The sequence below is a fragment of the Miscanthus floridulus genome, chromosome 2 (assembly GCF_019320115.1).
Source record: "Miscanthus floridulus cultivar M001 chromosome 2, ASM1932011v1, whole genome shotgun sequence".
In the NCBI taxonomy this organism is placed as follows: Eukaryota; Viridiplantae; Streptophyta; class Magnoliopsida; order Poales; family Poaceae; genus Miscanthus; species Miscanthus floridulus.
Window position 1 is genome coordinate 73,277,611 of NC_089581.1, and position 15,314 is coordinate 73,292,924.

General features: G+C 42.1%; 3 protein-coding genes, 1 non-coding gene and 1 pseudogene across 4 annotated transcripts; 1 reads left to right on the forward strand and 4 right to left on the reverse strand.

Annotated features, from left to right (window-relative positions):
- Positions 1 to 1,490: 1,490 nt before the first annotated feature.
- Positions 1,491 to 2,856, reverse strand: LOC136539119 (zinc finger BED domain-containing protein DAYSLEEPER-like). Its single transcript, XM_066531057.1, has 3 exons — positions 1,844 to 2,856; positions 1,698 to 1,755; positions 1,491 to 1,513 (listed from the first exon to the last, which is right to left on the reverse strand). Exons 1-2 carry the CDS (start codon positions 2,841 to 2,843, stop codon positions 1,703 to 1,705), a joined length of 1,053 nt encoding a protein of 350 aa, XP_066387154.1. The 5' UTR covers positions 2,844 to 2,856; the 3' UTR covers positions 1,491 to 1,513; positions 1,698 to 1,702.
- Positions 2,857 to 3,007: 151 nt separating this feature from the next.
- Positions 3,008 to 3,977, reverse strand: LOC136536713 (zinc finger BED domain-containing protein RICESLEEPER 3-like). Its single transcript, XM_066528915.1, has 3 exons — positions 3,638 to 3,977; positions 3,105 to 3,238; positions 3,008 to 3,019 (listed from the first exon to the last, which is right to left on the reverse strand). Exons 1-3 carry the CDS (start codon positions 3,975 to 3,977, stop codon positions 3,008 to 3,010), a joined length of 486 nt encoding a protein of 161 aa, XP_066385012.1.
- An 840-nt stretch (positions 3,978 to 4,817) lies between these two features.
- On the reverse strand, positions 4,818 to 6,881 carry LOC136536714 (LRR receptor kinase SERL2-like; annotated as a pseudogene).
- A 1,483-nt stretch (positions 6,882 to 8,364) lies between these two features.
- Positions 8,365 to 9,364, forward strand: LOC136539120 (probable glutathione S-transferase BZ2). The gene is made up of 2 exons (XM_066531058.1): positions 8,365 to 8,799; positions 8,931 to 9,364. Exons 1-2 carry the CDS (start codon positions 8,458 to 8,460, stop codon positions 9,306 to 9,308), a joined length of 720 nt encoding a protein of 239 aa, XP_066387155.1. The 5' UTR covers positions 8,365 to 8,457; the 3' UTR covers positions 9,309 to 9,364.
- Positions 9,365 to 13,688: 4,324 nt separating this feature from the next.
- On the reverse strand, positions 13,689 to 13,797 carry LOC136540995 (small nucleolar RNA R71). Its single transcript, XR_010780111.1, has one exon. It is a non-coding gene; the product is annotated as a small nucleolar RNA R71 (small nucleolar RNA).
- Between the last annotated feature and the right edge of the window lie 1,517 nt (positions 13,798 to 15,314).

The following is a 15,314-nucleotide window of genomic DNA, read 5'->3' on the forward strand; positions in this document are numbered from 1 at the left end:
TTTAGCTTCGGTATTATATGCCAGAACAAGGTTGTGAGATACGTCCTCAGATTTGTGCTAAAGCTACAGACAAATTGTGGTGTGATGTGCTTACCAGTTCTATAGGAACATTTGAGCAGTAGTCAGAAGTCCCATCAGATGCTGTACCAAAACCCAATTTTGAAGTTGACCTCAGCTTACATGCTGCGCCAAGTGACCCTTAAACATTCCTCCTACGACGCCGTAGCTTGCCAACAATTGATTTATTTGCTCTACATTCTTAGATAAGTACTGCTCGAGTTTTATGTCCTTGGGAATGAACCGTGAACCAATTTTTATATATTGTTGCCATCTATAGTCTTGGGTTCCATCAAGAACACCATGCAGTACTGCTCTAGTTTTATGTCCTTGGGAAATGCTTGTTCCGTTAAAATCTTGCTTAGGCGCTACTAACCATTGCTTGCTTCTTACCAGATGTGGTGCAGGAGAATGACCCGCTTTACGTCGGAGATCACTTAGCGGCCAGAAAATATGGTTGATCTTCAATCTTAGCCTGTCAAAGACCTGTGGTGTTTAGGTGAGAGTATAAACGATTTGATGTGCACCTCTTCCTTTATTGCCATCATACAATGTTCTGTTACATGGAGTCAGATATCCACGCAAAATATTTGCTATTTTCTGGTGAAGATTTTGTATTTGTATAGATGTAGGACAGAAGTTGAGTTTCGACGACAATCTGGGAGAGTTGACCAATGCACAGACAACATGGACACTTCCAAGCCTCTGCATTCCAATGGGAAAAGTTTTTGCTTTTTACAAATTATAACTAGTAATAGAATATAAAGAAAAAAAATAAAAAAAATATTACATTAGAAATTGGAAATATTGCTCTATGGTCTTATTCTACCAACAGTTACATAACCTGTAGATGTAGTAATGTACAGTTCAGCTGATTGAGATCTGCTTCGATTTCTGACAGGATGCAGCATCAGTTGCTTCACTTTGTAGTATTTACATATTCTACTGGTCAGCCTGGGCGTTCGGTTTTAACCGACGGTTCGGTTCGGTTTTTCGGTTTTTCAAAATTTCGGTTTTTCAGAAAATGACCCCCGATCGGTTTGTTGAAATTATAAAAACCGACCAATTTCGGTTCGGTTTTTTTAGTTCGGTTTTTCGGTTAAAACCGAAAAAAACGATGCAAATAAAACAACAGACAGGCTAAACTGACAGCAGTTCATTCTTGACAGAATTTACTCAATTTAGAACAACAGACATTATTTGAATACTCAAGACCGTTACAAGCTTAACAATTCAATGCTCAAATCAAATATTACAAACTTGCAGTTCAATGCTCAAATCAAATTTACAAATTGGATAAACAACAGGAAATCAATGCAGGTTCCAGACTTCCAGCCGGCAGCCAGCTTGCATCAACAACAGCAATATCCAATAGAAACCAAACACCACTACACCAGCAATAGACTTCGAGCCACCAGGATGTGTCCAGCCAGATTGTTGGCAAAGCACCAGGGCACTATATCAAGATGCAGTATATCAAGATACTCAGATAGCACTATATCAAGATGCAGTAGTGCTATATCAAGATAGCACTATATCAAGATGCAGTAGCAGTAGTAGTGCATTTTCTATGATCCTCAAAAGGGTCCAGCAGTAGCAGTGCATCACCTGTAATCCAGGCGTCCAGCTAACCAACTTACCATTATCAAGATGCAGTAGCAGTAGTGCTATCCTTAGAAATGGCCAGGGCACCAATTTCTACAATAAGTGTAGTCATGTTACTGCAATAAGCTATCAAGATAAATAATAGAAATGATAACAACTTAGACTTAGCATTAAAAATTACCTTCCTCAAGCTTGGCCAATTCGTCTGTGTCCTCTTCAACACTGATGTAGTTGTTTCCACGAAGCCAATCATTTGTACAAACGAGCCGCTCAACCATTGTTGGTGTGAGTGATGTCCTAAAATCATCAAGTGTTCTTCCACCTGAACTGAAGGCTGACTCAGAGGCTACTGTTGAGATAGGAATTGCCAGAAGATCACGGGCCATACGAGACATTATGGGAAATCTAGTAGCATTGTTCTTCCACCATTTCATAATGTCAAAACTTTTACTAAGCTCCTCATTATCTTCTGAAAGGTACTTGTCTAGTTCAGACTTCACAGTGGTATTGGCACTCCCCTTATTGCTCATCTGTTGTGCAATTATGGAGCTCATCAATCCAGAACAAAATTCTGGTGTTTCTTGAGTTTCAGCAGGCACCTTGTCACTTGGAGATGGAGCATACAATTCTCTGTACTCCTCAAACAAAGCACTAAAATAAGTGTTGACTGTTGCCCACAGTTTCTGACCTATTTCATCACCAAACATTACCATAGTTGCCATCTTGACATAGTTAGAAAGTTTGAACCGAGGATCAATACCAACACAGAAAAAAATAACAATGTTAAGCAATTGATCCCCCTTGTCTTTCTCTCCTCTCTTCTCTCTATCCCCCGGCCTTTCTCCATACTTCTCTCCCCAATATTTGTAATACTTCACTAACATTTTCTGGCCCATTTCCTTACATAATGTATCTTCACTATGACACCATTGTCTCAGCAGAACCAAAACATCAGCAATCTCATGAAAGTATGTGTGAGATGTTGGGCGACTTGTGGCAGAGACACGGAGGGTCAGCTCATAGAAGTATTTAAGAAATTGAGCCATTTTCCTTGCCTTTTCCCAATCTGATTTGATTGGAACTCCTGGTGCTTTCTCACTCTCTAACTCTAGACTATAGTATGGGTCTTCATCACTATACCTTTCAAAGGCCTTTTCATACTCTTGTGCAGTTTGTAGCATCAGGTAAGTTGAGTTCCACCTAGTGCAGACGTCTAGGTTGAAAAATGCTTTGGTCTGAACCTTTGCTAACTCGGCACATTTCTTGAACTTTACCAACCTAGATGGTCCACTCCTAACATACTTAACAGCAGCCCGAACATGAGCGATTGATCTATCAGATTCTTTCAGCCCATCACCTACTATCAGGTTGATAATATGTGCAAAACACCTCATATGAAGGTACTCTCCTTCAGCAACACAGCCTTTTGATTCATTCAGGACCCTCTGCATGTACTTAATTGCAGTGTTGTTTGCACTAGCATTGTCTACTGCTATTGTAAAAACATTCTCAATTCCCCAGTCAGCCAAGCAATTCTCTAAAGATTTCCCAATGTCCTCCCCCCTATGGCCCTTAACTAAGAAAAAACCAATAATTTTTTTGTGCAAATTCCATTCATTGTCAATAAAATATGCTGTAACACACATGTAATTATGACTGTTCTTAGCCGTCCATGTGTCTGTTGTCAGGCTAACTCTTTCACAGTTGTCTTTCAAAAATTTCCTAAGTTTTTCTCTCTCATCATCAAACACTTTCACACAGGCTCTAGTGATTGTTCTTCTAGATGGCAAAACAAAACGTGGGCATGCTTTTGACATAAACTTTCTAAGGCCAGAACGTTCAGATAACACAAAAGGTTGCTCATCTTCTATTATCATCTCAGCAAAACTCCTCCTTAACTCCTCAGGATCAAATTTCCAAGTAGATAGAGTACCAACACTACTATTGCTAGGGCTAGGTTGTAGTTGTAAAGTACCTTGATTATCTACTACAGGTTTGTGAGGATTCTTCTTGCAGATTTTCAAATGAGCCTTCATGGAGGACGTACCATTTAACTTTGTGTCACAGCGGAGTTGCTTGCCGCAGTACTTGCACTTGGCTCTCTCCTCCCCATTATCAAGTTTGATCTTGCTGAAGTGTTCCCAAACATCTGATCTTGGAACCATGGGCTTCCTTTTCTTGCTTCCCTCATCTCCCACTTCCTCTCCATCCTTGGACTGCTGCTGCTCATCCTGCTTGTCATTCTCCCCATTTACAACTTCATTCTCATTCACTTGAACATTTAGATGCGCCACTGTTTCTTCAGTGTCCCCCATCTACAAGACATCAAAACAAAAACCAGCCATCTAAAAACTTAGTCAGGGTACAAACTAACTAACTAATCAACTCGCTTTGTCACAAAGCAACCAACAGGCATCTGGATCTATTAGGCATTAAGCAAGAACAAGAAGAACTAAAGACTTACATTGGAGGACTGCTCTGTTCTTGCGGCCGTGGTTGAGGAGCTTGACGACGGTCGATGGTGGCGCCTCCGCTGCTGGCCGCCTGGCGCCCTGAACTGCTGGGTGCGCCGCCTGCCGCGCCTCCGAAGGGTTAGGGTTAGGAGCGAGAGTGCGAGGCTCTGCAGAGTGCGTGCGGAATGCGGTGCTGGTGCGACTGGATTCGTCGATTCGATGCGGGGAACTGGGGAACTGGGGAGTGAAGGGTTAGGGTTACTGCCGGTGCGACTCGATTCGATGCGGGGAAGTCAGAAGTGGGGAACTGGGGAGTGAAGGGTTAGGGTTAGGAAGTGAAGAGTGAAGTGGTCAAGTGGTGCGGGTGCCTGGTGCGGGTGCTGCCATGGGTGGTGCCGTGATGGGCCGGTGCCTGGTCACTGGTGGGCTGGCGCCTGGGCTGGCGCTCAGCGAGTCAGAGTCAGCGGATAGCGTCACAGCGGCGGCTCAGGGCCTCAGGCGCTCAGCGAGTTTAGCGTTCGGTACTTCGGTTCGGTATGGACTTGAAACCGAAGCCGAAGCCGATAACCGAAATTCACGGAATTGGAAACCGAAACCGAACCGAAAAACCGAACTACCTACTATTCGGTTCGGTTTCGGTTCGGTTCGGTTCGGTTTTCGGTTTTCGGTGAAAAAACGCCCAGGCTGATCTACTGGGAAACAACTGCTGAATACTTCTTGCCTCAGACCGTCTCCAATGGTATCATCTCGCCCCAGAAAGTTCCACTGCTTGCACCAGCAGCGACGAGTCATCCGTCAGGTCAGAGTGGCAGCGGCTGAAGGAGAACTCGGGCACCTTGAATTTGTGTGACTCAGTGTGTTGTGACGCCTCCCACCGCTCTGCAAGCCCATGGCCTTCCAGCATCCTGACCACCTCTGACATTTTGGGCCTGTGACCAGGGAGGAACTGAGTACATAGCAGTGCCACTTGCACCATCTCCTCCAGCTCAATGCGGTCATATTTGCTCCCCAGGCCCTTGTCGACAAGTATGTCCAGCTGCTTCTCTTGGTGCATCTTCTTCACCTGAACAACATCAATGTCCGTTAGCTCAGGAATGATCATATGCCATGCCTTCTCTATTAAGGGGAATTCCTAACTTTGGGAGGGTACTTATTATTTATTAGTTTACTTGCTAGTAAACTACTCCCTGAACAGCATCAATGTCCCTTTGGGAGTAGCTAGTAAACCTCTAACTAGCTTGTCTATATAATTGGAATTCCTCCCAAGGGTCAGAAACTAGAATGGGGCATTGGCCGGTGGAGAGGTACTCAGGAGCGATGTGGCCGACAGTTCCCCGCACAGCTGTGGTGACATGTGATTCACGGTGGTCTAGGAGCTTTGCAAGCCCAAAGTCCCCTACAATTGCTTCGCAACAGTCATCTAGCAGTATGTTTGCTGCCTTAACGTCTCTGTGGATGATCTTGGGATCACACTGCTCGTGCAGGTACAGTAGACCTCGTGCTGCACCAAGTGCTATCCTCTTTCTGGTGATCCAGTCCAGTGGTGACTTCCCTGTAGTTTAAGTTGGTGAAAAAAAAAGTTAATGTTTTGGTTATAAGGGAATCATATTCTTTGTTCTAATATTCTGCCCAAAGGAGAGGAAATGGAAACAGAACGAAAAAAATCAAATTTCAAATCTTCTTTTGTTCTGCTTCTCAGCTTGGGTAGGTTCTGCCTTCAATTATATCAGGCAGTCACATTGTTTGGGAATAAAATCAAGCAGTCATGTTTAATTCCATATACATTTACTTGAGGAAATTTAATCTTCAACAAAGACAGGCGCGTGACACTGGTGACTAGTGCATTCATAACTTGAAAAACTGCTTACCTTTCAGGCGCAATGCGACACTCCCATTCGACATGTATGGATAGACCAGTAGCCTCTCACTGGCGGTCATGCAGAATCCATAGAGTCTCAGGTGGTTCCTGTGCACTGCCAAGCTGATCATCTCGACTTCAGTCTGAAACTGTGCTTCCCCGCCTGCAGCATTACCATCTTTGAGCCTCTTGACGGCTACAAGACTTCCATCTGGGAGCTGCCCCCGGTAAACGATACCAAACCCGCCTTTTCCTAATATGTTCTTGCTGCTGAAGTTTTCTGTTGCAGCCTGGAGCTCTCTGAATTGAAACCGCTTCATATTTCCGAGGTTGACGTTCTCTATGTGCTGGTCTGCAGTAGCCAATACAGTAAGATGAGGATCAAACACTGACCATCAAGATTCACGATCAAGGTACTTAGTTCATTAATTGATTAGTAACTTAAGCATTTTACTTACCATCAATGTTGAAAAGAGTCTTCCGGTCTCGCCTACACCTCCACCAGAATAGCAAACCAACGGCAAGGAAAACGAGGCTGATGAAGCCAGTTGTAGCACCAAATGCAATTGCAACTTCATGGCTCTTTGCTTTCGCAGGCACCAGAGTTCCTTTAGATAAAAGTTGTCATTAGATCAATTTGCTATCTACAAAATTATACTTGAATCTGTGAGATAATTGAGCACAAGTGTCCTTAATACAATTGCTAGCATCATGAACTGATTAACTCTGCATACCCTGTGTGTTATTCAGGCCGTAAGACATTGGCATAGGTAAAGACCCATAACACCTGTGATGATTTCATTCTAATGCAACATACTGTGATGATTTTTTTCCTCATGTTCATGCAGGACATCTGGTGTTACATACATTCCTTAATGCTAATGCAAGATGCTGCACGAGTTGAACATGCAGGCTCAAAAATATGAGCTAATCAATCATGCAAGGAGCAGGGCGAGAGCTGGACAAGGAGGCAATTGATAAATATGAGCTAATCAATCATGCAAGGAGTAGGGGCGAGAGCTGGACAAGGAGGCAATTGATATGCTCTGAAAGCTAAAGCTAAAGATACTGTTGGTATCATTTGATATAGCAAGTGTCAATGTTCTATAATAATGCTTTTATTTTAATGAACATACTGCTGGGCTGATTTTAAGTTTAGAGCTGCTAATGATCGGTTAGCACAAGACTTGTAGTATATGTTTATATATGTTTTCTAGTGGCTCATCTATATCCTGGACTTGTATATGTATGGCTCTATGTACTATGATCATCACTTTGACTTGCAATATACATTTGATGTATGTATGGAATATTTAATATATTATTTCTATAAAATCAAGTGAATTTGCTCAATGTGATGCCTTCTCTATGAACAAAAGTGGATTTATCAAATCATTCAAATTGAATTGATATCTATATTTGCTATATAGTTTTGCCAACGGTTTACTTGCTGACGAGGACATGTTTCATAAAATGCTTAGAAATGGTTTCGCCAACATACAAACTGTCGGGAAAGGTCTTAACTGTCGGAAAAGGGTTAACTGTCGGCAAAGGTTTCAACTGTCGGCGTAGGTAGACCGTTTGCCTACACATAAAGTGTCAGGGATTCTGTTAACTGTCGGCAAAAGTTTCGCCGACGGCTTCTAGCGTGACTGTTTCTAAATTGTCGGTAAAACTTTTCACAGGAGGTTATCTATCGGCAAAAGTGCCCTTTGCCTACAATAGAAAGTGTCAGCAAAAGTATATTGTGTTATAGTGACTATATATATATAGTGACTATATATATATATATATATATATATATATATATATATATATATATATATATATATATATATATATATATATATATATATATATAGGGAGAGGCTATTCAGCAGCCGGCTACAGAATAAGTTATTCTGTAGCCACCTCTATTTACCATAATTTTATATACTAATTTACGATAATGTTAATATATATTTACTATAGTTGGGTTACTATAACACATAGGGATATTTACCATAACGTTATAGTAAACCACTTAGTAAGGAGTTACTATAATCTCATAAATTAACATAGTAATTATAGTAACTCAAGGTGGCTACAAAATATGTTATTTTGTAGCCAGCTATAGAGTAGTTGTTCTATATATATATATATATATATATATATATATATATATATATATATATATATATATATATATATATATATATATATATATATATATATATATTTGGTATACTGTCACGTATTTTAGGTGTGGGCCGTGTGGCGGCCGCCAAACCTCGCCACCAGAATGAGTTAGCTCGCACCAACCCGCACGAGCACCGAGCGACCGGTCAATGACAAGACTCCCCGCTCCCGGCTCTCGTTTTGAAGGCGAGCCGGCCGCATCAAGCTGAGGCAGAGCACGCGAGCTTCTCAAATCCCAAGAAGAGGAGCCCAACAAAAGTCACGTCTGGACCAGCCGGACGGGCCTGCATCTCGTCGTCGTCGTCGATGACGGCCGGGACCATGCGTGTGCTGGGCGGGGAGGTCAGCCCGTTCACGGCGCGGGCGCGCCTGGCGCTGGAGCTGCGCGGCGTGGCGTACGAGCTCCTGGACGAGCCCCTCGGGCCCAAGAAAAGCGACAGGCTCCTCGCCGCCAACCCCGTCTACGGCAAGATCCCCGTCCTGCTCCTCCCCGACGGCCGCGCCATATGCGAGTCCGCCGTCATCGTCCAGTACGTCGAGGACGTCGCGCGCGGAAGCGGCGGCGCCGAGGCTGGCGTCCTGCTGCTGCCGGACGACCCCTACGAGCGTGCCATGCACCGCTTCTGGACCGTCTTTATCGACGACAAGGTGAGCACCGACCACCGAGCAGAGCACATAATTATCTTCTAGCACATTTGTTGTCGGGCGCCTTGTTCCCGCCGGAGACGGCGCGTGTCTTTTAACAGTAACATGCAACTGCTGTGGCTTAATTTCTGCAGTTTTGGCCGGCGCTGGACGCCGTCTCGCTGGCGCCGACCAAGGACGCACGCGTGCAGGCCGTGGTAGACACCCGCTCCGCGCTAAACCGCCTGGAGGAGGCGTTCAAGGACCGCAGCAACGGCGCGGCTTTCTTCTCCGGCCGCGACACGGCGCCGGGCCTCCTGGACCTGGCCCTCGGCTGCTTCCTGCCGGCGCTCAGGTCCTGCGAGCGCCTCCACGGCCTCTCCCTCATGGACGCGTCCACGACGCCGCTCCTGGACGGGTGGAGCCGACGCTTCGCCGCGCACCCCGCAGCCAAGCGCATCCTGCCGGACACGGACAAGGTGGTGCAGTTCACGAGGTTCCTCCAGGCAAAGTTCGGGGTCCACGAGTCCTAAATAATTTTCACTGCGTATAAATAAATGGAATAAAGTTGTCAATGCATATTTTGAAATTTGCTTGCAACAAAGTCGGTAGATGCTTGTAAACAGAAATCGTCATGGTCACTTTCCGTTTCCAAAGGTGGGATTGGCAGTCTAACCCTATGCGAATAAAAACTTATGCAACACCGACAACTCAATAACTGTTTGGAACACATAAACTTTTTAGGAAACATACATAAATTTCACATAAATCAATTCATGCAAATAAGAATCACGTAAGAATTTCTATGTACTCCCTCTATTCTAAATAGTACACTTAGCTTTGTCTAAGCCAAACTTTTCTAACTTTAACAAGGTTTACAAAAAAAAAATGCATCAACATCCACAATATCAAATTGGTCTCATCAAATTGTCCATGGACTATGTCTTCATCATGCACTATATTTGAAATTATGGACATGAAAAATAGCAATACATACCTAGAACATTATAGAAGATCGTAATAACATTATACCTTTGCCACATATGGACAAAATCATCTTCATGACAAACAAAGGGAAAAAAATAGAATAAGCAATCAAGCTTCATGGCGAATTTAAGAAAATTCTACAAGGCTTTGGAGACTGAAGACTAGACATTTTTCATACATAATAAAGACAAGAACATGACAAAGTCTAGAATAACATAGAACGTATTATATTTAGATCACCATGATATATCGAGAAGTATAGAATATTCTAAAATTAAGATATTTTGTGTGGATTGTTTAGATGGTTGTCACTTGACACCAATCGAACTGTTGCCTACAACTATATACTATCTTTATTACACGCTGATACTTAAGATACAATTGGACTGAAGTGAGTAGTTCGTGCATCAATCACATTTCCAAATCATTTTGAGCCACGCTTAGGGCCAGCCCTAGTGGACCTAGCCCGAATCCACTCTGGTACATAATGTGTTTCTTAAGGTGGCGCTTGGATAGAACCTAGGAAAGGAAAAGGCAAATGGGTAGGGATCGGAAGAGGTGGATACGGGGTAGGAATATAAGACTTCAAACCCATACCCTTGTTTGGCATGAGTGGGATAGGGAATGGAAATAAAAATTTTAGTGACCATATTCAGAACAAAGAATAAACCATCACAAAGCTATAGCTCACTTCTGATCAATCGCTTGGCATGTAAATAAAATAAATGTGCAAAGGCTAAAACAAGTTTTTTGAAGCATCGATTTATTAAGGCATACATGCATACACTCAATCTGTACATATTGCAGTGCCAACAAATTTCCACCCAGATGCCAAGTGTCTGGAAATCATCATCTGACTTGAGCAACAAAGTATACAACTTACCAAAATATATAGAGTTCCAGCAAGACTCCTAGTAACCGGAAGTCACCTTTGTTTCTGACTTCACAACACTAAAATATACAGCTTACCACCATGCAGTGAGAACACAATCTCCACTGGATTCCATGTGATTGGAACTGACATGGAATTTTTTACTACACATAACAAAATATACAAATGACCACCATGCAAAAAGAAAGTTCATAGTTTTGGTCAACCATGGTTGACCACTTCCACTAACTTGGAGTTTAGTGTGCTAATTATATACTACACAAAAGGGATTACACGATCTCATATGCATGACTAAATTATAGCTTCTTTTTAGATTTTTTCAGGACTTGCTGAACAAACTCAGATTTGAATTCATCTAGAGTAGTAAAGAACAGATTCACCCTTTCCTCGTTCTGACCAATTATTAGAGCAGCTTTCACGATTTGATCTAAAGTAAACTCAGTAAACTTTGTAAGCACGGCGAACAATTGTTCCCTCCTTTCAGCAGTTCGCTTTTCAGCCTCAAGTTCATGGGTAAATGCAGACTGCAGTGGATTCATAGCCTCTGCATTGGCTGCTTCGACTTGCACAAGACTATTGAGTGCTTTAGAAATATTAGAAAACTCCGATGCAAACATGTCATCACCTAGAAACACCCTCTTACGGCAGGCTTCAGATTTAATTCCACTTGCAGGGATGCTACCATGGGATGATGGTTGTGAATGGGAGTCAACTGCATTTTCAAACTGGTGGGTTGCTTCAGTCACATTTCCTGAGGATAGTTCTTCATGCATTTCAAACTGATCTCCAGGGCCTTTAGCCTTCACTCCTTTTGCGGCTCGAACCACCTTCTTCAGGAAGCAACTTCTTGAGGCCAAGGGTACCTTTGGTGGGTCTCTTGTATGGATGTGCGCGCCCGATCTTGCCTCCACCGCTGGGTGCAACGGACCTCTTTGTTGACCCATGGATTGCTTCGCTCTCCTTCCCTTTGGGTGGCAAGATAGTGTTGACGGTCGATAATGTCAACTATAATCTATTAAAATAATATATAATTATATTTAAAATCAATCATCAATATAGGACTAGTGATTTGAAGCTAACTATTTTCACAAGTTTTGGTGATTTTATAATTACAGAGAATTTATCTAGAAAACAGGCTAAAGCAGGCCATATTATCGTAAGAGATCAGAACCAATCGCGACGGAACCAACTCTACTGGGCCTTAAACCATCATTCACAGGCCAGAGAAGGAGCACCACATGGATGGGGGCCATGGTGGGGTTAGCCGACCCTACCTACATATAGGTCGGTCGACCTCCCCGGCCCCACCTGTCGGCACTACGGTTTCTCCACCGACCTTGAGGATTAATCTCCACTTTTGATTCAAGTCGGTTTGATCCAATGGTGGGCGTAATAATTGGTGAGGATTGATGACGTGGAGATTGCTTGCTCCCTACTCAATTCTCCCTATAAAAGGACCCCCAGACCCCCTCCGAGAAGGCACTCAAATTCATTCAAGTTAACTCAGAACTCATAATTGAGAGAACACCGAAGAACTCAAGAGAGAAGACCTCCACATACATTCATAGCATAGTTTAGTTTAGTTTAGTTAGATCAAGTAGAGTCAAGCCACTGCTTGGCATTCTAGATCTAGTCATTGGAGGCTTGGTATAGCTCTTGTATCCTTTATATTTATCTACTTGATGACATTATTCTTCATTTATATTAATATCTTGGTTATTATGTTCTTAGTATATATTGAGTTTATGCTTGGTATAATTAGAAATAGCATTATATCTATGCTTTGGTTCACAGAGCGCCCGACTCAGTGTTTGAATAGGTTGGGTAGCCAGATCATGTGTAAGCATGGTGCTTATACATTATCTTGCTAGTGGAGGTGTACTATACTTTGGGAAGTGGTGGATTTATGTGGTAGTGACCTAATTAGATCCTTTGTAGTCCACTCCCTGGGTGTATGTTTAGCAGGATAATGTTCACTATAGAGAAGTCTATTACTATATGCTTGTCTATAGATGATGTCCCCTGGTATAAATACAAGTTAAGTCTATTAATATTGTGTATATACAATGCCATATATTGTTTTGACTTGTAATTAAGATAACTTAGGAATTTAACTCACTTGCATTCTAATTAAACTAACTATTACTTTATAGGAGTCTCTCTGAGTATTTATACTTATCATATATATTATATCATTTGATTTACCCCTATCTAAGAGTATGTGTTTAGTCCATTGGTTCATCAAAAGTATAAGTTATCAATCTCTTATTGCCACCATCTTTCCTAGTGGTAAAATATAAATAACGATACCTAAAATGCTACAATGGTATTTCTGTGCGCTTGCAGAATTCCTTATTTTCTTATGCACTTTATCAAATACCAACAAGCATTTTTGGCACCATTGCCAGAGAATGAAAGGCATAAGGCAATTAAAAGAATTGATCAACTTATACTTATTGGTGTACCAAAACTATTCACCACTGCTTACCCTTGTTTTCTATTTATTTTATATTATATCTAGGGTAATGCATGACCGGATTCAACATTCCTACATATTTTCTTGAAAATCTAGAATCTCTTATCAGGAAGAGCAAGAAGAGTAAGACCGAAGAAGCATCAACTTCTCAATCAAACCAATTAGGAGGAAGCTCAACACTAGTTTTTGAAGCCATGGCTGACAAGGCTCTCCGTTAATTCTCTGCTCCGAGCATCGTAAATATTCGCACTAGACTGACGGTGAACACTGGAGAAAATTCATTTGAACTCAAGCCAACTCTCATCAATATGGTGCAAGCTAGCCAATTCTGTGGAAAGGCACATGAAGATGCAAGTGCCCATCTCCAGCACTTTCTAGAAATTTGCAGCACATTTACTATCAAAGGAGTCACTCGAGATGTCATGTTACTTCGTCTCTTTCCATTCTCACTCTTGGGAAAGGCGAAGCAATGGTTCTACGCCAACAAATATAACATCAATACATGGGGAAAGTGCTCCAGTGCATTTTTAGCAAAGTTGTTTCCAATGGGGAAACCCAATGCTCTACGTGGAAGAAATTCAAGCTTTCAACAGCAACATGATGAATTAATTCCTGAAGCTAGGGAACGTTTTCAAGAATACATTTCAGAATTTCCTTATCATGGGATGGAGAATTGGTTACTCATGCAGACTTTCTACCATGGGTTGACCAATAGTGCCCATGAAAATATGGATGTTGCTGCTGGAGGATCATTTTTATCGCTTACAATTACCAATGCAACAACTTTGATAGAGAAAATGGTTTCAAACCTAGGCTGGTCAGAAGATTTTCTTCAACCACCTCAACACTACAAAAGAGGAGGAATGCACACACTTATGGAAGTAGATATGTTGTCTGCTAAGATGGATTTGCTCATGAAGAGACTTGAAAATCAACCTAATGAAAATCATGATGTGATGCAAGTCTATCATTCACATATGACGTGTGAAGTACGTGGAAACACTGGACATTCGGGTAACAATTGTCCTGAGACACAAGAGGATGTGAATTTCATCAACAATAATTCTAATAGATATCGTCCTCAGCAACAAGGACAAGGGTGAAATCAACAATCAAGGCCTAGTTATCAAGGTAATTATCAAGGTAACTATAAAGGTAATAACTTCAATAATTCTTTTAATCAACCATCCTTGAAAAATCTACTTTTTGGACAAGCTAAAATTAATGACAATATTTCTAGAAAGCTTGTTTCTAATGATAAGATCTTAGAAAGCATAAATAATAAGTTGGAGAGTTTCTCATCTACTATAAAGAATCAGCTTAGCTTTAATAAAATGCTAGAATCACAAATAGCTCAGCTTGCTGCTGCTATCCCCCAAACAAGAAAGGTAAGTGACGATGCCATACTCTAGAAATTCCGACTACCGGATATGCTGGCTACCGAATCCATACCGAGGAAGACCCGAAGCCTCATGACTCACCCATTCAAGGAAGCATATCTCAAGATCACGCCAAGACTCTGACTATGTCATGACTAAGTAGCTTGTAGGGCAAGTAGGCCTTAGATATAAATAGCTAGCCATACCCCTGTTGTAATCATCAAAACTCTCATATACATAGCCATCTTGTAATCGCCATCTCGCTATTCGACGAGATCGTGATACAAACAAGTAGCAACTGGATGTATGGCTTTTACATGCTTCCCAAGGGCCCAAACCTATATAAATCTCATGTCTCAATTGTGATTATTCTTTGCACCAAGCGAGTTCCTCTAAGAACCGAATATCTACCGGTAAAAAACACCGACAGAGTCACACCAAGTAGGGGGATTTCATGCAAAAGATTGATCATGCCGATTATCAGTGGAGTTTGGTATGCCGATCCGATGTGTTCCGACGTTGAGGCATTACCTACATTAGCCAAATGTGAGATCATGGGTGATTACCACTCAGGGCCTCAAATCTATTTGTCATCCTATAACATGCCACCAACTATCCACTTTGGAAGTTTGGTATTCGAGCATGATGGAGATTTCAATCTCAAGTGGATGGGAATCGATGATCCCGATCTCACTCGTGCTGGAGACACCCAACTGAAGAGGAGATGAACGACAAAACCACTCAACTTGATCTAGACTTTGAGGACTCACAAGATGAGATTAATCCTTTCAAAAGTTGTCGAATC